At 37.4% G+C, this 23,774-nt stretch overlaps 1 protein-coding gene across 1 annotated transcript in view; it reads right to left on the bottom strand.

Moving 5' to 3' along the window:
* Positions 1 to 23,500, bottom strand: part of DTNBP1 (dystrobrevin binding protein 1) — a 68,991-nt gene extending 45,491 nt beyond the window's left edge. The window contains exons 1-6 of the mRNA XM_027451261.3: positions 23,328 to 23,500; positions 20,132 to 20,182; positions 17,707 to 17,757; positions 16,751 to 16,811; positions 13,197 to 13,329; positions 7,328 to 7,460 (exon numbers count right to left, since the gene is read on the bottom strand). Coding sequence (XP_027307062.1) covers positions 7,328 to 7,460; positions 13,197 to 13,329; positions 16,751 to 16,811; positions 17,707 to 17,757; positions 20,132 to 20,182; positions 23,328 to 23,383 — 485 coding nt within the window. The 5' untranslated portion in view covers positions 23,384 to 23,500. The remainder of the gene's footprint in view (positions 1 to 7,327; positions 7,461 to 13,196; positions 13,330 to 16,750; positions 16,812 to 17,706; positions 17,758 to 20,131; positions 20,183 to 23,327) is intronic.
* Between the last annotated feature and the right edge of the window lie 274 nt (positions 23,501 to 23,774).

Genomic DNA, 23,774 nt, shown 5'->3' with positions numbered 1-23,774 from the left:
CTGTGTACTTCGGATTAGCACTTCTGATAACGAAACAAAAATGTTTTCCCTCTGACAGATTGCTTCAGCATCCTTTTCAGATCACGTAGGTCAACTATGACTTTGAAATACCTTTAAGACTGAATAGATTTAAGGAGTAAAAATCAATAAAAACAAAAGCTACTACTAAAATACTGTTAAAATTGAGCAGCAAAGAAGGTTTTCTATTTGTCTGAAGAAGCACTGACTACAGGTCATGATTCTCCATCATGAAATATGAAATTTTATTCAGGGAAAAAAAAAAAAGAAGAGAAAAGCCCTAAGGAACCAAAATACTTTTGCAGTAGAGTTTTTTTTTTTGTTCTTGTTGTTTGTCTGTTTTTGATTTTTTTGACTTCTGTATTCAAATGGAGCTATAAAAGCAGCTAAAGTCTTTCCATATCTTCAAGTGAGATTTCTACATCAACTTAATTCTGGAAGATAGAATGGATCAATGCCAGATTTATTTTTCATAACAGAACAGCAAACATCAAGTGGTAGTTGACAATAAATACAACTAAAACCAAGTACCACCCTAATATACTCAGCATTTTCGGGGTATAGTGAAAGCATTTCTCTTTTGGTGTTTCAAACAAAGAAAGAAATGTTTATCTTGATGAAGAACATTTGGTGGTCACCTTTTAGGTGTTACATTCAAAAGAAAAACAGGAAGATGGCATTAGAATACAAGAAAACAGTGAAGTCAAACCAGTGAAATCATTAAAAGCAAGCAGGCACTTTGTCCTCTTTTAGGAGACTGACACAGATCATTCAGCTTTGAAATGCACTCCAAGCTGGAAATTGAAGTGTGGGATAAATTGTAGCTCCCTCTAAAAGATTATGCCTTCAGATATAAGGCTTTGCAAAGCACCCAGTTCTTAGGGGTTTGCTGTCATTCTGTTGATATTCAAAAAGGGAGTTAGTTTTTATTTTATTTTTTATCTTGGTATGCAACATCATTGAATCACCAAAGGATAAATGTAACAGCAGAGTTTTAGTTATTTTTATCGTACAAGCAACAATTTAGGAATCAAAGTTGAAAGCTGAAATCAGAGAGAAGCTACAAATACCAGCACCACCAAAGGTGACATCTTTGATTTTTAATAGAAGGGAAAATGGTTCCTGCAGAGCTGATTTTGGTCAACAGCCACACACCAAAACCCAGACCCTACTTTAACTTGGCCACCAATTTCCCTATATGCATTAAAAGTAAATAAGTAAATAAATATCATTATTCAAGAAGTGGCCAAATTTTATTCCAAAGTGACACAGTAACATGGAAAAAGAAATAGTAGTAAGAAAAAAAAAAGCCTGAACCATATACGCACTCTCTACCTAGAAGTATGTTGTGTTCCACACAGCATGAATGCAATTGGGGCAGTTAGTTGCAACCTGTACCACTACGGGCACCATCACCAAATCCCTTTGACAAAGGCATGACAAAGCCTCTCTAAGAGATATTTTACAATTAATACACTTAAGACATTTTTTGAACAATTTTCAAACATTTTTTTTTCAATTCCCCCCCCCCAAACAAATTAAAAGGAATTATTGAGGACCTCAGGAAAATAAAAAAATATCATTCTGAAGAGAGACAGAATCTATCTGGAGAAACTTTAACTGTTGCTCAAAATCAGAGAATAGATTTTAGCATGGTAATGACAGCTAAACCTTGTTCTGCCACTAGCCACAATGAATTAATTACTTTCATAAATAAGGTAGTTTTGAGGTGAGAAAGAGTATAAAGCAATGATCCGGGCAGTGCTAAACCATCTGTTTCTATTATTGGTGCAATAAGTCTGGACACAGAATGCCTGGTACTAACAGATTGACACGATTTACAGATTATACTCAGTAACTAGCACTACATAGAGGTAGAACAGAGTCACGAAGGGCTGATATAACGTTCAACATTTTCTAAAAAACATCAGTAAAAGCTTCTGTGAGATGCAGGGGATCCCTGACAAGCATTCAATCCTTAATTACAAGTCACAAAATTCAACAACAAAAAAGCATTTATGCCTATAAAAAAGAAAACAATATAGGAAGAGGGTACACAATAAATCTCTTAACTATTTCATTGTCTTTCTGCATCAAGCAAATCCCATCATAAAAAAAAGAGCAAAATTAAAACAACTTTGAAGTGATAGAAGTTATAACTGCACATTCCCACTTCTCAAATAACACAAAAAATGCCAAAGACTTTAAAATCTTCTGCACTGCTGTTTATAAAACCTGGCCTAACATTTAAAAATATATATATTTGGAGCACTTACAGGAGCAAAATTCACTAATAACGAAGCAGCCTGCTTCTTTGGGTTTGATAAATACAAGATACTGTACTGCAGGTATTCTTGTAGACAAAATAAACTCAGAGTCTTAAAATTACGCAAAAGGAAGCACAACTATCAGGGACTTTATGCAAAGCTTGTGCAAAAACTGATCCTCAGTTTTTCAGGATCAGTAGGGATTCCCATTCCGCATGTCTGTCCAAAGTACAATAACTGATATAAAATTAATATAAAATTAATTCCAGCCAGCTATTACCATGAAAATACTTGGTACTGATTGTGTGTTGTATATAGACCATTGAATAGCAGGATGGAAAAGATGTTTGCAATGTGAACTCTATTTGGCACAAAGTAATAGCCATATGATTAATGTCTAATGAAAACTAAATCCAGTCATCCACAGCATGACTACTGTGACAACTGTCCTGAAGATAAACTTTCAGCATCCATCCTTGTAAATTAATTATTTATGCTCCCACTTACATGAAGGTATAGCTGCTGAAACTCTAAACCTGCTGGAAGACCAATCAAGAAGAATATGGCAAGCAACCTTACTTTGATGAAAATGTTTTTGAGAACTATGAAATGTAGCTAGAGTCTCAGAAATAATTCACAGTACATTTAATGCTCAAAGGAAAAATAAATATGTTTGAAACATATGCAACAATAATATATTTTCCACATATCAAAAATCCATTTGACAAATTAATATGTGAAGCTTAGAAACACTGTAAAGCTACAAGTCCAATTTATCACTACCAGATGGGAGGCAGTCATCGCTGAAGACAGAGTACTGTTCTAGCTTATTGCTTGGGGAACATCATGGGATCTAAACAAAGCCTGCACACATGCAAGTCTTCTTTTAGGCAACACGGTTTTGTATTGTATTGCAGGGTACTACTACCCATTCCATCTTCCCTCTCCTGACCTTGGTGAAATAAAAATAATTTAGGCAAACAAGATAATTTATAATGATACTGAAGTAGGTATAGATAATATCTGAAATCAGCACACAGGAGAAAAGTAATCCTACCTTTTATTTTTTATTTTTTAATATTAGTGAGTAAATAAGGAATAATTGTCCCAAGTAAGAAGAAACTTTTCCAATAAGCAGGTTGGTCTGAATTGTCTGAAGAAGATTTTTGGATTTACTTTTCGAATGCTTATTTGCGCAGGCCTAATGTAAAACGTGGCAACAATCCTTATGACCCCCTATGTTCGATCACAGTAGTAACTGATTCAGACATTTTCTCACATACGCATTTCTAATCTATACAACAAATTTCATACCCTCTTGAATGTGAAAATGCATCAAACCTTCTCCTCCAGGAGCATAAAAACAAGATGTCATCAGGATGGAAATTCCTCAGACTGCCAGGCTCCTCAACTACGGTGTTAATTACCAAAGCAGAGGGTTACAATTTTTCTGATATCAAATATATCTTTAAAAATCAAAAAAGAAAATTTAGGTATAAATATACAGATTAAGAACATATTTTCTCTTTATGTAAAGCATTTCTTTAAATGCCACCAGAAAGGGAAAAAAAAAATTAGTCCCACTGAGGTTTGCAGTATTGCTAAATATTCATCTGTTGAAATATACCCAAACAAAAAGAGACTCGGGACTTCAGATTTCTTTCATAATTTTCCTTTTATGTCTGTTCTCAAAGCAGACAAGTAATGAAAACAAAGGATTCCTAAACTGGGAATCCGAAAAAAATTAAGATTCAGACAATTATGTTTAAAGTTAAATGCCATTATAAAATGTATTCATTCATTTCCAGTGGCAAGGGACTCTTTACTTAAATGAAATAACATTTGTACAAAATGCTACTGTTAGTCATCTCCTTTTAATTGATAAAATTTTTTGCTATTTTTCAAAAAGCAAACAAAACCACCCAAACCAACAGTGATCCATCTGACATGGATACAATTGGTACTAATAGCTTCATAGCTTCAGGACAGAATCATTTCAGCTCATACCATAAGCCTGCAATTTTGTGCATATAAAAATTAGCACAAAAAGTGAGCTTCTGACACTGCTTCCTGAATGACACAGTGCACTGTCTTGGGATTGCAGGAAGTGCCGTAGGACACTGGAGGGATGCAAGGAGTTATCTGGAATCAGAAACTGCATCCTCAGGAGGACAGCTAAGAGAAAAGAAGTAGAATTGTGCTTGAGAAAAGGACAGGAAACAAATGGCATGGTTTAATGCTAACGTGTGTGCAAATGACTGCAGCAAGACTAACCAGAGAAAGCAAAGGTGGAACCTGGACTCCATACAGCAATAGTGGTGCCCTGATCAACGAATTTAAGAAACATAAAGGAGAATATTAATTAGCACACAGAAAATCAAGCAATTCCCTCCATCCCCAGCTCCAGCCTTTCCAATACACAGTGGAAAATACCGTGGATTGATGAATCTATGTTTAAACTAGTACTCAACACAAAGACAAAAGGGAAAAAATTGATCTGTTTTAACAGAAAGAAAGTTGCTCTACTTAACATAGAGACCTATTTCTGAAATTCAGTTCCCATAGTTACCATAAGCTGCATTTCAAAGGTTTAATGTTGACCTAAAGCACTTTTTTGTCCATCGTTCATACAGAAAGATTTTTCAAAAGACTTCAAATACATGAGCTTCTAGCCTAATCTCTGACATAACTTTACAGTAAAATAACTTTTTTGTTCCACTCTAAAAATAATCACAGTTTCCAAGAGTTTGTGTTCATCTGTTTTCATCCCTCTATGGTCAATGCACAGGAAATACATTCTTATACAAAACCATTTAATCCCTGAAAGTAAATTTCTGTGTTAAAGAGAGAGCATAGGCTCTGGAACCCCAAACTTGATTCTTTACTGTTACCACAGTAAAAACCCCAAGCACTAAAGAGAGTAGCAGCGAGCCTGAGTTCCAAACACATATAACAAATCACACTCACATCAAGTTAACTGGCTGTTCATTCTTCAAGTATCTACACTGGCAAGTGTCCTTCTAGTAATGAGTTGGCAGTTAATTTCTTACCTAAATAAATACTGTGGCAATGATCAACCAGAAATTACCTGCATTTTTCCTGTTTTGTCTAGATCTGACCAAAGGTAATCAGCTTACAATTATGTTCAGTAGCTTGCTTAGCATTCTATTTATAAAACTGATTAGATGCTAAGCAGAGCAGGCACCAGTTTAACACTTTATTTTGATGCTGAAAGCAGAGTCTGGGGGAGGGGAAGAGAGAATGATGAAGAAGTGGAGGGATTTAAGCGAGCGGGAGGAGAAACCAAACTCGGAAAACTTCAGAAACATTACGATGTTTTGGGGTGTATAAATCTACCGTTTTATGCACATTTAAAAATGTGTGTGTTACTCATTTAAACAGCACAGATTTAGAATTTGGAAAATACTACTAAGAAATATTTAATTATTTATATAAGTTAGAACAAGTGAAAATTGAGACATGTTGTCTAGTGTTGGCTCTTCCTGGAGAGAGTGAAAATAGTGTTGTACAGACTTCGGAATGAGAAAATCCAGGTTGCAGGAAAATGACAAGAGCATTGATGTGGGCCTGAGGTTCAGCTCCCTGAAAAGGGTATGAAAAATTGAAGGACATGACATGAGTAGCTGCTGGATGTGATGGATAGCACCATGAGGGATGGTTGCATTTCTCAGGTAGTTAAAGGGGAGTTGCATCAAAAACAGCCACACAGCCACAGACAATTGAAGGGGACCTTTAAGGTACTGGGAGATTTCTGGGAGGCAGAACCTGCAATGGGAGGCAGAACTTGCAATGTTAAACAGTATGTAAGGTAACCATATCTGTAACACCACAGAAAGCCAAGATTCTGTCAATAATGGCAGCAGAAAGAATAAATTTGAGCAGAGATGTAGCAAACCAATACTGAAGGGGAAGAAGTTGTTAGGGCTGCATTTTTTATTTGGGAGGAGACTGGAGAGAGAGAGAGAGAGAGAGAATAAAAAAAAAAAGAAAGAAAAAAAAGGATGCCAAAAAGGAAGATCAAGAAACAGGAAAATGATTATTACATGCAAAATGCAACCAGTACTGTATGGCACAGCCTTGTTTTTGATCAGCAAATCCTGATTAGCACCGTAAACCAAACCAGTTGTTCGGACCACACCACTGCTTCCACAACGATGAAAACTGGGGAGAGAACCAGAGTGCTTCCTCTGGCTAGCAGAACACAGAGCTGGTCAGATCAAGCAACCTGCTTATTCCTACTTAAATGCCTGCTCCAGGTCCATCAGCAACTGCATCTACCCATGCATGTCTATAAAAATCATCTGTGACAAGTTACTTCAGTTTAACTCTTCATTTCCTCATCTACATAACCAAATTATTACTACTTTTCTTCCCTCTGCTACAGTTATTTTTGGCACTATCAGTAACAAACACAAGAAAGACAATAGTTACATATTTTAAGCTCCTAACTTTTATCTCTTGTTAAGTCATCTTTTATGCAAATGTGAAGTGTAAGAGTTGGAGGTTCTGTGGTTAACTTTTCACACAACTGGACTTTGATTCTTAGTAGTAATGCCCTGTCTTTGCAAGTAAGGGAATGGCAGGAGAGCAATAACTACCATATAGAATAGAAGATGCTTGTAGGATAGGATAGGAAAATACAGTCACTAACTTTACAGGTTACAATACGTGGGAAAAACAAACAAACAAACAAAAAAAACAACCACACAGAACAGTGCAAAGGATTAAAACAAACAACAATTTATCAGTGCCTATTAATAACAGCCCTTATTCCAACTGTTTCTTTGATGATAATACAACACAACTTCATCTTCTCAATGTAGTGATAATTTCCAAATACATACTCTGTTTGTCACCAAGAGTTAGACCAACATTCGATTTATTACAAATTTGCAACTTCCTGTCAACAATTATCATTTCTTTAAAAAATTCTAAAAAGGGGATTGTATTGTATAAGAAAAAAAATCTCAATAGGCTTATAGTTTATGCCAACCAATATTTATAGCAATTGTTTTATTTACCTTTTTGTTTTCTTGTAGTTTTCCAGCTGTAATGTCTGCATGCATTTGTATCTTTCCAATTCACACTGTTTACATAGGTCTTCAAGACACAACAGATGATTCTCCATTTCCTCAAAGCTTGCCTCTAGACGGGCTATAAGAAACATTTACATGAACATCGAATTGTATCAATAGATGGACAAAACCCACCCAAACAGAAATGGGAATTCATAAAAGTAAATAAACGATTAACATGGTAATAATTGCACATATATAAATGGCTCAGAAAGATAAACACATCTCAAATCACAGAGGGGAGAGTGACAGCAGAACCATGTTAAGCAAGATCTAACTGAGGCTCCCTTTGCAGCGAGAAGCGTATTTTCCCCAGCATCTTAGTCTCAAAGACTTATTGTCCATACTTAGTGAAAAGAAGCATCCCAAATTCGTAATTTAATTTTGTTTGTCAGGCATGTTGCCATTTTACTACTACCTGCTTCGTACCAACCTGAGGAAGGAAACTTTGCTGACCAAGCCCAGTACTAATCTGAAATTATTCAAATGAAATAAGGCATACTGGAAGAATTTTAACTCTTACAAAACCTTGTGAAAATATAAAATGCCAGCTTTGAAAATTTACTAATAAAGGCAGACCAAAGGACAAATCTCTAGACTTACCTATCTTACATAACCAAACACAAAAACCCTCTCAATCTCTTCTTTTAAATTGAGATTCTAATGAACTAGTCACTCTAGGATACAGCTATGTGAACACGGGACTACTATCGACATTCGATACCGACATAATGATTCCTTTACCAGAGAGAAGAAGAATTACATTTCCATGTTTACAAATGAAACAAGCAAAGGGTAGATGGGAGTTCTCAGTTCAGAGACACACGCTAATCCATTACAATAGATAAACTTGATTGTCGATGCAAAGAACTACAGAGATGATGGAAAGAAGTAGCAGAAAAAGCTAAAGTAACTCTAGTTTTGGCAAATGGCCTGGTTTCATCTTTGCCTGACCAAGATAAAAGCAATCTCCATGAAGCAAGACAATAACTAATAAATTCAAGGCAGAAAAAAAAAGTGTTTTATTGTGTTTTGGTTGCTCAGAAGAAGGAAACTGCAAGCTGAAGACATCAGTGCCAAATCCCTAGTCCTGGTCTGGCTTTCCTACTTGGAGCCTATCTAGGAGTATACAAAATTTCAGCTTTCTTGGCCATTGCTCTTGGCCGTTGCTATCCTAGTGGTTCCCTCGATAACAGCAGAAGTTAAAGACTCTGTAAACAAATTCCCTAGCCTGCATATTCATACGTTCAGCTGCAATTCAGCTTCATAAGATTTTTTTTTGTCCCTAAAAAGAAAGTAAAAAAAAAATAAAAATGCTCCATAGCAGTCAGAAAAGTAAACATGTGACATAATCTATCATATCAGCACAGATTACTTGAAAAAAGGTTGTTAAAAATTAACATGGGAAAAATGTTTTCGTTTCTACACCTTATGCTGTAGAACATGCATTGTTTACCACACACTCAACTTCCTCTCTCACAAAATCCAGAGGTATTCAACAGGTAATCTCATGACTGTTTTTATGATTGGTGGTCCCTTTTTGCTTAAAAAATGGACTTTTCTAAGTGCATTAAAATCCAAATGGCTCTATTATGCTAACTTGCCTTTCAGAATGATTGCTCACTTATTAATTTGCAAAATTCACAAACACGGCAGGGTTCGAGATACTTTAGTAAGGTACTTACCAACGACTGTTTTTTCCACTTACAAAAAAAAAAGGAAAAAAATACTATTCTATACTTGCTATTGAAATAATGTTAAAAGATAACAACAAAGAACAGGAAAATATAATGAAGAAAAGTGAATTCCAGAGGCCAACTGATTCTTAGCACTGGTATTTGAGCAGCCTCTAGTGGGAACTGCAGAAAACACAGCTTGTGCTCCTGAAGAAGAGGAACAACTTAAATTCTCCAGAAGAAAACAATCCTGTTTCGCTGCAACACAGATTTCAGAATTTTTCTTTCTAAAATAAAAGAAAACGTACCAGTTTTCACACACACACAAAAAGAATGTAGTTGCAGCAATGGCATTGGTTGTGACTTCGTGTCTCTCCTTCCCAAATGAGACCATATGCACTGTGTACCAAAAGGAAGCTCCAAACAAAGCTATGTATTTAATCTATTTGGAACTTAAGCCATAATGGTTTGACAAGTTCTTATCAATATCCGCAGATACATAAGCTCACACTTAAAAAAAAGGTATTTAGCAAAACCACTAAGTTAAAAAAAATTTACATTTCCAGTTTATTGCTTACAGTAGCACCTAGAATGTTATCTGCCCCTGAAAGCCAGCTAATCTAAGGATATGTCCACAATTACTATGTTTTCTACCATTCAAAATTTCAGTTTTACAAAGCTAAAATTCTGTATATACCAAGATAGGCCCCAAGCAGGACAAACCATCAATCATATTTTCACATGGGGCTGTAATTTAGACAGAGACGACAAAATATGATTTAAGTTTATTTAGGAGAGATCAGAGTAATGACATTTTAGAAAACAAAACGTTAAATGTACAGAAGTCCTTTGTATGCAGAATATCGAGTTCAAAGGATTTATACCTCACTTTTGACAGGAAGCTCACACTTCAAGATATCCTATTAGCTTTTTAAATAGGGGGGAAAAGATTCATTGTACCAGCAATTTCATTCTTCCTAACGTTTATTTAATTTAAATTTATCACATATATTTTAACTGAAACCTGTGTTACCTGTTTTTCTGTGGTAGTTAAAAAATTGTTAGAAAACCTAACTCACAACTGTATATCAGAAAATACCACAGTTTTCTTTTTTTTTCTACAGTAATTTTAAATTTAAGTTTCCTACACAGTCCTAGCCACTAAAACAGAAGCTACCAATCAGTATGAAAGCCATTTTTATAAAGTTTATTTATCTTCTGACTAAAAACCAAAAAGGGACAAAACAATAAGGATGGAAACAATTGCATCAAAGAAATTCCCTTTACCTCTAGGTCAAACAGGGACATAACAGATCACTAAGCTTAAAATGAGCATATATATGTATGTATGTATGCTCATGTACACACACACACACAGAGGAAGAGCTCAATTTACCTGCAAGACTTAAAAAAATATATATAAAAAAAATCTGTTAAAGATTAGAAAGGAACAGCTTTTATCTCTGTGAATATATCCCTAGCCTTATTTTCTTCCCACTCTCACAAGTCTAAATATTTTCACCCAACATGGGGTCTGTCATCTAGGTTCATGACCAGTCTTTCTGAAGCCAATTTCAAGCTGATGTTTAACATTAGATGTTTAAGAGGGAAAAAAAAAAAAAGAGTGAAAATTGGATTTGAATCTAGGTTTGTGTGCATTGATTTACTGAAATCAAAACAGACATTTGAGCAAATGCCCCCACTCAAACATGAAGTATATTTTATATTAAGACAAACGTTCCAGATATTGACAAGCAGATATTTTCTACAACATCTCAAATAAAATTTGTCTTAAATGGTGATTCAAATGCTGGACTTTGAAAGGGCAATAACTGTTGATTTCGCTTTTATAAGAGAGTAATTTTTTTCTTCAAGGCTTTCAACAACAGTTACAAGATCTCTTATGATACAATAAATTTATCAGACAAATCGAGACAGACTTTTTTATGGAAGTGAGGAATGACTGATAATATGAGTACCTAAGTAAAAGAAGTTTATTTATAAAGTGCTAATGAAAATGTGTCTTTTTATACACAGTAAAGGACAAAGAATCTGTACATGACTCATGCTGATTTTAAGTAGGTCACCAAAAAGGTTCATTTTCATTATCTGATATTTCTGTTACCAAAAGCTGCCAGGGTTCCCTGTCGACTTTCAAAATGAAAGCATTAACAGATTTTTTAGAGGCATAGCATGCTGCAACACAGAACTACTATTAATTTCCTGAAATGATGAAAATTAGCCAAATGACATCTTGGATGCACAACCCAGGATATAGCAATTTATAATTCTATATTCACTTTTTTTTTTTTTTTAACAGAACAGTTCACTCGCATTCAAATTTCAGTCACAATATTAATCACCTCTTGGAAAAGTGAACGCAGCTTATGTTTAGAAAGAACAGATATCTCAGTTATAAAAGACTAAAAACAGTAAGCAGAATATCACAGTAAACTTCTGCTGAATCACTTCCAGAACTGTAGATGTTGAATTTGATATAAATTATACCTTTCTCTTCAGACAGACTCTGTAAGACTTACCAGAAACAAACAAACACACCAAAAAACAAACAAACAAATAAATGAAAAAAAAAAACAAAAAAAAAAAACAAAAAAAAACCACAGAAACACAATCTCAGTGGCTAGAGAAGAACTAATAAAAACCAGTAGGTGAATTACTTGAAATCTGACCCCTGCAGTGAGGCTAGAAGATTTGGTTCAAATCTCACAAACTTGGCAGCGTATCTCAAAATTAGCTTCCCAGAGCAAACTGGTTAATACTTCCCTAACCACTGTTTGCATAAAATCAAAAATATTCAAGAGTCACGGAGACTCCTCCAACTAATTTTACAGTCAGGGTGAGATTAATTTTGGTTCACAAACCCATAATATTAGGAATGGGAAGGTAACCCCAATTCATCAAAATTTATAGCATTTGCAGTTATGAGCTATAAAGACAATTCCATTACGTTTTATTATATTGCTTATCTTTGGCCTACCAGTGGACTGCATCACTTTATGCATGATGATATTAAAATCAGTAGTTAAATACATCAGTATTTCAACTGATATTTCATGAGAAAATAAGTGAGCTTTTCAAAATGCCAACAGAAATGCTTACCACACATAATAAAGCCTTACTAAATCACATGATATACAGTAATACATGAAAATACATTCCATGGTTCAAAAAGAAATAGAAAGCTATTACTAGTCTACTTAGGAACAAAAACTCATCTGTTTAAAAACTTTAAATTGATGCAACTTGAACAGATTTTCATGGAGATAGTAAGAGGCCTACTGATGACAGAAAGGCTTCCTAATTGTTAAACATCACATCCTTGTTTCAAGGCACAGTAACACTGCAGCTTTTCAGAGACTAAGAGGCCAGAATATTTTTTCCTAATTTAATTTTCAACACTGGACCAACTGTTTTGTATGAGATGTTTCCAGATGTAGTCCACTAGAGCACTGATCTTCTCATCTTTTAAGTTAAATCGACAGGTTAACATTTGATAGAAATATAAAAAAAATTGGAACCCATCTGTAGTGCCTGACAACACATCTAACAAACATGGTGTATTTGGTAACCTCAGAAACTAGCACTGCTAGTTTCACCTATGAGAAAGCCAGGTTATTCCTGTATACTAAGTTAAAGTATGGGAGCAAGCTTTGGAACCAACAACTACTTTCAACAAAACTTTTCTGCCTTGGAAATGTCCCAAGCCAGGTACATTTCTTGCCCCACAGAACAAATAATGATTTAAAATAAATTATTAAATTAAACTACACTGACTGAAGAGAAGCAACTACATACATGACTGTTAACATTACTTACATAAAGAATTTAAGACTTCAATAAGAATAATTTTCAGCGGTTTACACCAGGACATGCAGTTACCATACACTTTTTTCCCCCCAAAATAGTGACAGATACAACATTTTAGCTTCTGGGAAAGCAACCATGACTAATTTTTCTCCTTTACAAAACCAGTTAGTTTAAGAACTAATGTTTTATAACAAAAAAGGATGTGTTTGGGAAGCAAAATGAGATTTTATAATTACAAAGTTCACAACATCTGAACTTCAGTGTAAGCCTCTTTATTGACTTGAACACTTGCTACGTCTATAAAACCTTACCTAGGCTTGCTGTAAGGCATTCTAGATCCGCTAAAAACCCAGGTATTTGTTGGAGCTGGTCCTGTAGTTCCACCAGACTGTTCCTTTTCTTCTCCCAGTGTGCAGAAAGCATCACAACTTCACTGTCCACCAGCTGAAACAAACAGGTCCTTGACTTTACTTGCAAGTTTATAAACCTACTTATGAGCATCTCAACCAATTTTTAGAATTCATGCATAAGGTCAATACAATAACGTTATATCACTACAACGTACATACTTCCCAACTAAACATACAACACACTCAAGAAGGCATCCCACAGTATTGATGGATTCATTTTTATATGCATTTTTCAAACAACACAGATTTCCTCAGTACACTAATTACACTAAAACAGGACATTTTATGAATTTTATTAACTGTAATGACATACAGCTGGAATTTTGACAGCAGGGTTGCACTGGTATACAACAAGAACATTACAGTGCTGTAATGTAAGGCTTACCTAAGTTGGTAACTTAGTTGAATGTTGCTAGTCATGCCAATTTAATCAATAAAGTCAGATGAAATAGACATGTCAATAATACTTGTCACCATTTTCTCACCTATGCCACTCCAAAAACCAGAACAGTTGATTTAGAAAAAGCACCAGTTACAGAACAAGTTTCATTATCAGAACTTACAAATCTGTGACACACTCTCATAAGATCAAAATCAAATGAGAATACTAATACAGCTGCCCATCTCAACAAGAAAACTGAAAATTCTGCACATTCAAAATACGCTAGATAATGAAATGAAAGGAACGACATTTAAAAATAAGTTATCTTTACATCAGTGCTACTGCTTTTGTTATAAATTTAATTGCACTAGCTGCAAATCTTTCTGAATATACTTTTATGCTAGCACAATTTCTGTTGTTCTTGTTTGATTCTTCCTAACACTCATTATACAATAGTGTAATAATATGAGGAGGATACACCATTTAAAAGTTTTATTTTACACAGGTCAGATTCTACAAAACACAGCCAGATCAAGAGAACTTAGGTAACACAAATGTTTCCCTTATGTATGATAATTGAGATGATTCAATTAGTTTCCCTGTTCTTAGTTCTATTACTTATTCTTCTGTATCTGCATTCTGGATGTTTCATTTTTAATAGAATTTAGTTGCAAAAACTGAAAATGTTAGAACAATGGGTAAAGGAAGTTCTTAAACATTTATAATTCTATCCACTTCAGACAGATTCTTTCAGAAGAATGACAACTTCCATTTCCAAATCCATCCAACTCCCCATCTCTGTCAAAAAGCCATCCTGTTTTACCAGACAAGGCTCGAAACCTTATTCCAAAGCCCAGTGAGTAATGAAACATTTCAGAACACCGACACCCTTTTTTAAAGCCAGAACTATTTTTGAGAACAAAATAACGGTATGAGTCAAACATTAAGGCAAACAACAACAAAATACCTCATGAGATGTGGACAAACACCAGAAAAACATTTAAGCCTAGAGAAAATTACATGCAACTAAGATTACAAGTATCTAAAACCAGTATTTTTAGGATAATTTTGTAGATAGAACTGGTAGTTAACTTCGACAACATGGTAAGGCTGTAGGCAGCAATTAAAGCTTGAAATATTCAAGTTCCTTTTTCTATTCAAGGTTTATAAGCTACCAGTGCTCTTATTTATCTGCTACTGGCCACTACCAGAAACAGGATACTGGACAAGTGGAACTTTACGCCTCATATGGTACAATCAATCCCATGTGCTTACATGATTCTGATTATATTGAGGCCTGTATTTTCTGCTTTCATAAAAGCATAATTTGGATTCACCCAAAACAAAATACCTGAACTTCACGGAAAATTTTGGAGTCTCTTTGGAAGTTTTTCATTCTAATTTTCCTAAGCAGCCATAACACACAAGATTAAGGTTATCTTGGCTTTATATACCTGAAATCTCACGTTGTTTTTAGAATTACATTTTTAAAAGCAGACTATTGCAAATATTGCAAAATTTTAAGAAACTCATTTAAAGAGTTCTCTAAAAATAATCATCGGTAGTAAAACACACAAAGCTGGCAGAGAGAACTGCATCTCTAGTAACTGAAACTTTTCACTAGAACTGGTGGATAAAGTGATGGAAATACTATCAGGCAAGAGAAAGAAAAATATAAGATAACCTTCCTTACCTTAAATACAGCATTTCAAAAATATAAAGCAGTGAGATTTTATATACATTGAAAAAAGCTAGGAAGAAAACTGCTATGGAAAGCAGAAGAGTCAGGAAGGATGTGGCCAGGCAAAGTTAAGGTTTCATCCAGGACAGTGAACCCCACAGTTCAGTCCTGCTATACATCACAGCTACGCAGCTGACACTGTCAGCTCTACCCTGGTACTAACCACCAGCACACCTCAACCCTGAAGATATTCTGTACTCCCCAGCCCTCCCAGCACTTCTTAAGAGCTACAGTGTTAACGTGCAACACCATTTTTGCAACTGTTTACATTACATCACATTATTTATTGTTTGCATTATCATTGAAGTTACATTGTTTACATTGCCATTTATTCTAGATCTCTTAAATAGACTCAAAATAATATCCCCAGCTAACTTAAAATATGTCAGATAATGGCAGCAGAGTGCAAAAAATGGCCATCTGAACCTCTGGATGTGTTTTATTTTTACACTTCTTGTCACACTCCGACAAAGTAATATTTCTCAGTCATTCTGTAACCTGATATCCCCCAGAAAAAAAAGTGAGCTCATGTAATTAATTTTTGCTTAAGCTCAAGTAGTGATTTTAACTATCTGGACACCAGATAGAAGACAAGAACTTCTGTGTGTCAATATATCAGTTAAAAATTACTTTAACAGAACTAGGAAATGATCATATTCAATGCTTGTAGCAACAGGAGTCTCAGAAAGTAAACAGAGTGAACTTCAGACAATTCTTGTCAGATATGCCTTGTAAGAAACATGATCACAGATCTTTTTTTACAACAGGCATATTTAGTACATCAGGAACATTAATTTTTGCTGACTAGCAATAAATCTCAAAAGGGTATTAAAAAAATCTGAACTATGCACTGTGATCCATTCTATCTGCTGCCAGTCAAATAGCATCTTAAAATCCCAGTAAACCATTGCAGCTTAACATTTTTCTGAAGCTGCAACAGAGAGCATTACTTTTCCATAATACTGGTTGTACTGCACCCAGCTGGGATGGAGTTAACCTTCTTCGTAACACATATGGTGCTGTGTCTTGGATTTGTGACTAGAACCGTGTTCATAACACATCAGTGTTTTGAATACTGCTGAAAAGTGCTTTCACAGTGTCAAGGCTTTCATTTTTCCCCACTTATGAGCTCCACCCCTACAGTGATAAAGCTCAGGGCGGGCATGAAATTGGGAGAGGACACTGCCAGAACAGCTGACCACTAGCCAAAGGTAGATGTGGGTGCTCAGCTGGTGACCAGAATGAATCTAATACATTGGTACTAAAAATTTAAGTTTAAAATTATTTACACATTTTAAAGCATTTTAAGTGTAGCATTGTTATTTTTCTTACCTCTCCAGCTTTTGCACAATCCTTAGCTCCTTTGTGAAGCGCAGCCCAAGCATCTTCATATCTGAAGAGAAGATAAATGATTTACTTTTTTGACACATTCTCCTTATAAATAAAGAGGATTTCATGGATGCCTGTGGGTTTATGTTTACAGAGATTACAAAAATACAGTTTTAAAAACTGTCTAATTGTATTGGAAGAACAGTAAATACAAGAAAGAAATACACAGTAAGAAATAATATCTTTCAAAGAAATGATCCATCTTTTTTTAGCATACGTTAAGAGCTCATTGGACCCAGACTTAGATTTAAGACTACACACGAAGATGCTTACAGCACTACTTGGAGCCCAATTCCATTAAGAAAAAAAGAAAAAGAAAAAGAAAGACAAGATTGTATCACCAGTCATATCCATTATCTGTCCTGTCCATCTGTCCTCTCACCCCCAAAAAAATGAGAACAGTCTTTTTTGTTTTGAAGATACAAACCCAGAGGAAATTTATAATGCAGAAAAATTCTCACACTCAGAAAAAATGTGATGAAATAGACATGGAAAACAATTTCTTCTCATGGCTATGACAGACATACTGTCTATATTTCTATTATAACAGCAGTAACTCATCAAATGTGTAAAAGTTGCAAAGTGTCAAAATAAAACCACATGCTGGGTCTCAATGCTGCTCTCCTTTCTCCCTGTGCATTAGACCTAGAACTGAAGTTATCTTTCAAATTCTCCTTTTCCTATAGAATGCCTGAGTCACCAACATCACAGTACTTAAAAATGGGGCAAGCTTTAAATACATTTATCGTTCCCCAGTAAGCCCTGCTCTACTCACTGCAAAGCATCCAAACATGAATAGCAATATGAACACATGCATTTTCTTCTCATTTTTTTGACCTAGCAAAGTTATTGTTGAAACATCAGGAAGCAGACACCAACAAAGAAATAGAATGTCATACCTGCTCAGTAATTCCAGTCCAGGAGAAAACTCTGGCAAATCCTGAGCAGTTCTGTAAACAAATTGTAAACATACAAACATTATTAACGAACAGAAGGCTGTTATACACTATCTATACATACATACATGCATTTCACAGATATGCTGAGCACAGGAATGTTCCGGAGCGTTTGCTTTCACGTTTTGTCATTTCAGGTTTAAAGTGCATCACAGGGTATGTTACAAGAACATTCCAAAGCTAGTTTTTTTCCTCCTTCATTATTTTATTGTAGCCCATTCTTAACTGTTTTTGACTATGTCCATTAAAAACAACTTACATGAGACAATTTCTTGTATACATAAATACTACAAATTAAAAGCCAGGGAAAAATTCATAGAAATCAGTGAGGTGAAAACAGACTTCAGAATGAGTCTCTAGTTTGAACTCTTGCTCAAAGCAGGACCAGCTGTGGGGTCAGATCAGCTTGCTCACGGATTTGTCCGGTTGGAACTTGAAAACCTCTGAAGACAGAAACTTCACAGCCTCTGAAAGCAGCTTCCCCTCATACTATAGCAAGATTGCAGCCCCAGCATCCCAGTGGCCCTCAGATGAACTCACTCCAGGTTATCAATGTCTTCCTTATGATGGCCCAAAACTATACACAATAACTCAATGTGATATAATAAGCACTGAGTCGGGGGGATAGCCACTCTCCTCAGTCCTGCTGCATGTGGCCTTCCTTGCTGCCAGGCACATTCCTGGCTCACTTTCAGCTTGATTTCTGCCAAAACCCCCAGGGTCTTCACAGCAAAGCTACTTCCCAGCCCCAGTCCATAGTGTTGCAGAGGATTCTTTCTTTCCAGTCAGAGACTTGAGATTTGTATGGGTTGAATTTCATGAAATTTCATGAAACCTCATGGCCCATATGGCCCTGTGAATGTTCACAGGCTGAGTTCCCCAGTTTGATTTTCATCCATTACTGGTCAATTTCTTTCTTGAATCCTCTAACTAAGCAGAGGGAGTGGGAGACCTTGTTTGCAAGGACTAAAGCAAAGTCATCACCTATCTCAATTTCATTTCAGCATCCACCTCATTTATCAACTATCCCATGTTTATTTCATTCAGCCTTTTATTACCAATGCAGGGGCAGAAGCTCTTCTTGTCCTCAGGCTTTCCTAAAGCTATCCCTGCATGCCAAAGATATCGAAAGGGAATCAAAAAGTTATCCCTGACCCCCTTCAGAACTCTTCTTGACTGCTGCGTCATTCTTTCAGCAGATACAGAGGAAGTTAAAGCCCCCCAGAAGAACGGGGGTTTAATGCTAGTGAAACTCCCTTGAATTGTTTAGAGAAGACACCATCCACTTCCTGTCCCTGGTCAGACTGTCAGCAGCAAGCTGCCACCACAACATCACCCTCAGTGGCCTCTCCTCTGATGCTGCTCCACAAGCTCTCAGCTATATGCTTATAACCAAGCTAAGCTGTACCTGTTCCAGAACTTTAACAGCAAAGCAGAAGTAGAAGTCATCCTGGCATTCCCCAATTCGTGAGGATCTATTTGGGTTGCCCAACGCTTTTCTCAAAAAGTGATTAAGATTCACAATACACCAGATGAACCAAAATATGGGCTGGAAATATACAGAGAAGGCAGTTGCCTAAAATAGTTTTATTCAAATAGTCATCCGTTTTTAGTTTAGCTTCAGTGTCTTGTCAACACAACCAGCTTTCCGTTGTAAAAATCTTTACACTCTCCAAACATCAAGCTTCGGAACTTTATACAGTTTATTTCAGATGCCTTATTTTTTGTTTAAAGCCTGTCTTAAAATTAATTTGTGTCTACATGCTTTTTTAGCGAGAACACGCTTTACACTAAAGCACATCCAAGCTTATTTGAAGAAGCAACACTGATGTCCTTTACAGACATTAAGTGGTCTTTCCCTATAGTTCACACAGATTGAAACAACATAGTAGTGCAGAAGATAAAAACCCATGATTTTTAAAAGCTCTTTCAATAGAGATGAGCACAGATAATTTTAGTAGTATGTTATACATACATTTTTTACAATAAAAAGGCTCACTTTTGTTCTTACACTGAAAAACAATTACAAACAATTTTAGTATACAAGATTCACAGATGGTTAAAACAATACATTTTGGTGTACTGCAGTCTGAATCTTGTGTGAAGTACTACAATAAAGTTGACTATTCACATATTTCAATAGACATTTATAAATTGTTTGATAACCATCACAAATTATTTAGGCATACCAAAATTCTATTAAGCCACATATTTCATCAATATTAAGGTTAAGCTTTTCTGTCATCAAAAGAACATTCTGTAAAATTCTATGGAGATATTTTTGTAACCTGAATATGAGCCTTTTTTATATTTGCCTTTAACACTGCCATCCTAAATCAATGCTATACATTAAGGTGTATGGAACTACCTCTGCCTGCTTTTTTTTGCTTCTCTTGATTTGTCGCCCAACGTCTTCAACCTGTAAATCAAAACACAAAGCTGTCAGACGTTTCCAACAAAGAACAACTTGTCTGAATGTGTAACATGTTAATTCCAGTCTATTATAGTTATTTTTATTTCAGCTTATTTCAGACATAAATCAAATTTCACTTGATTTTATGGAAACTGTCACAGAAAATTATTTTCACTTCTTCTAAACTGTAAGATTTTTCTATAAGTGCATTGAGCAACTGGGATGAAAATTTTAATGACAGCTATATATCCAAGCCACCCAGCTTTCAATACTGCTTCCTTAAAAGACAGATATGAAAGATCTGCATACAAATAGCCAGTTCAATCCTGAAGAACATCCTTTGTAGGGCATGTGTGCCAAGGAAAAGCATGACAGTAATACAGACATATTTGCACCCACTTGCTGTAAGTCTGCCAACATAAAACTAGCACGAGCACAACTTTTCACCTGCCAGCTATCAAAATCTCCAGCAGCATTGTCACAGTGCACTGCTAACTGAGCAAATCTGAGGTGTACGGGTATCTCATTTCTTTAAAATCCATTTTGTTGTTTGTCTGTTTATAACAACAACAACCAACAAGTCACAAGCAAACGAGAATGCAAGAAAAAAAAAAAAACAAAAAAACCACAACTCCTCTACTACCCTCACCTGGCTTTTTGAAACTTTTTTCCAGTCAACCTGTATGTGCTAGTCAGGTTGGCACAGAAGAGTGTGAACCAAAACCTCCTGCTCTTTCTCTGCCCATCAAGGTGATGGTTGTCCTCAGCCTGTATGTCCTTCAGCAACCCAGCTGTGTTACAGCTGTGATAACAAGGGTTAGGAAGAAATAAAGAACTGAAGGATGTGTGCTAAGTAATCCTCAGTCACCCAGTGACTGAGAAGCAGCCCTGATACAAAGATAACCAGGCTGCTTCTAGGGTGAGCCCAACCACTCCCTGTCCCCCATTTTCACTATCACCAGCTTCCAGGAACACTAAAATGAAACCTCCAAAGTCTACAGCAATATAGGTGGCAGGCAAATTGAGAAAAGACATACTAAGGCTGGTTTCCACTCCCTGTTAGAGAACTGTTCTCAATAGTCAGCCAAGCAGCAACAACCACAGCACAGTGAGGAACGCACTGCAATTTGCTCTTCTCTTCTCTTCCCCAGTATGCACTCCTGCCAGTAACAGCAGCACTTCTTTGCATATAGGGATCAAAGGAAACACTGAGTTACAACCACCAGTTCTTTTACCAGGCTGTCTGTCACGTAGTCAGAAGTAATGGTTAAAAGAGGCATCACTAGGCTTCACAATATTGGCTTGACTTTCAGCAGTGTTCTCTGTACAAAGTAGAGGCAGCGTGAACCACATCACTGAAGCCGGCCGAAGCACACAAATTACTGCCTGAGCACAAAGATAGCTTGCTTCTTTCCCCCCCCCCTTCTCCTGCAAGAGACTGCTTGCAGGTAAATGGGTCAAAATCTAGGCACCTCACTCACAGGATACACAGAAGCAGACAGGAGGCACATCTGAGCAGGGGAAAGGAGAACACATTTCTCTGTACACAGAACTGGCTAACAACCTCAAAGTGTTCTTTCTACGTGACCCCAGATTCAATCTTCTTCAGCTGTAAGTGGGTGCTCCCTTATGCCTTTGGAAGAGACGCTCTCTCCTTAGGAGCCCTGGAAAAGCTTCTCCTTCCCAATGTTAGAAGCAATTCAACTGTTCATTTCGCAGTCGTTCATGTGTAGTTAGCAAGTTGGCCACTTCTACTACTGCTTTGGTGGGGGTAAAGAAAAGGATAATCTGAAACACTGGCACTGAGGTTGCATTATCTCAGAAGGGAAAGGGAAGGCAAAACAGGTCAATTCATGTTCTGGCCTGACATGAAGGGGACAGTATGGGAAAAGGAGTAAGCACTCCACAGCCTTTGTTACCACTGCTTCAAGATACACTTTCTTAATGGCAACAAAGAATTACACTGCAAAAAAAAAGAAGTTAAAAGGACACCCCAAGGAGGACACATTAATGGAGCTCCTGAAACAAAGATGCAAACAATAAAAACTGCTTTTAAAACAGAATAAAACATGGCAACACAAGGAAGAAGGGAAATTAGAGACTACCTGAAAACCTACTGACTCCCCAGCAGCAACAGCGGTTATGTAGACGAAGTGAAGTGACCATCACACACAGGCCTTTCTGTTTACCCTGTTTCATCATGTTAAAGACACCATTTCCAAAAGAATCTTACACTGTACTGAGGCATCTAACACAACAAGAGCTCTTAAAATAACCGCAAAACAGAAATATAGCAGTAAAGCAATACCTTGGTCTATACTCTTAGGATTTCATGTTTGTTATGGTAAGACAGATAACACCAGCAACTTGTGTGGCTGATTGGTAGTTACTGTAGCAGTTTCTTTGGTCCACTGTAAACTGCTGCAAATAAGTCATTATAAAGTACGTAGGTTTCTGGAGTTCAGAAATGTCTCTGACTATAGATAAATGTTTACCATGGAGATATTATCAGGCAGCCTCAACACAGCCAGAGGCCAGGCAGCTCTCAAAAGCAATCGATTACAACACGATGCTCTCCTGGGGCTCGTTAGGAGCCTGGAGCTTCGCAGCACAGGCGTGACCTTGCTCCCCTGCCATCCTCTGACTTCCAGTAACACTCCCTGGGACCACCTGCTGGTGCTAAATATAGCATTGATCCAGTGTGTATATTAAAAAAATAGAGCTTGTGGGGCGGCGTAGGAAGAATAGCTTTGTACTGTGGAGTGGGGCAGTGTAGGAAGAGTGTTTTTGGAGTGGGGCAGTGTAGGAAGAGTATCTTTGTAGTGTCAGCAAGGAGCTGCTCCTTCCGCTCCTCCTGCGCTCCTCTCCTTCACGTGACGGTAACTCTCATCCTCCAGGGCACAGAGAAGCTTTTCAGGCAGCAAAGGGCGATATCACACGGATCCACGCAACCTTCGTCAACGAGCCCAGCGCCTTCATCGGCCCCATTCACGCCTTGCCCACCCTCCCAAAAGCGCAGCCTCTCCCTCCCCACACCCAGCGCCACAGCCGCCGGTCCCCTCCTCTTCCTCCCTCCCGGTCACCTGCTTCCCCCTCACCCCGGCCGGGCTGCGGTCCCGCCACCCCCCCAGGGACAATTGGTGCCACCCACCCCGAGGTGAAGTCCTGCTGGACGCTCAGCAGCCGCTCCCGCAGCGTCTCCAACATCGTCCCGGCCTCCTCCTCCTCCTCCTCCGGTGGCGGCGGCGGGCGAAGCTCCCCCCTCCGCCCTCACCCTCGGCCCGCGGCCGGGGCGGAGTCGGGGGCGGTGTGAGGCGGCATCCGGGAAGGGCCGCCCCCTCCGCCCCAATATGGCGGCGGCGCAGCCCTGCCACAGTGACCTGCTGGGACACCCTCAGCCCTGTCCCGTCCGCTCCCATATGGTGGCGGCTGGCTCCTGCTTTGTGCTCCTGGCACGCTGAAAAGCCGGGCCCAGCTGTATCTAGAGCCCCCCACGCTCTGGGAGGGGAGTTTGGATCCCTGAAGTTTGTGCGAGGGGTGTCCTAAAAAATGAGGTGGTTCCTGCTCGCCACCACCTCGAGGGATTTGGCCGCAGTGG

The sequence above is a fragment of the Anas platyrhynchos genome, chromosome 2, assembly GCF_047663525.1.
Source record: "Anas platyrhynchos isolate ZD024472 breed Pekin duck chromosome 2, IASCAAS_PekinDuck_T2T, whole genome shotgun sequence".
Lineage (NCBI taxonomy): Eukaryota > Metazoa > Chordata > Aves > Anseriformes > Anatidae > Anas > Anas platyrhynchos.
The sequence above is the reverse complement of the archived record's forward strand: the minus strand, read 5'-3'. Positions and strand labels throughout refer to the sequence as shown.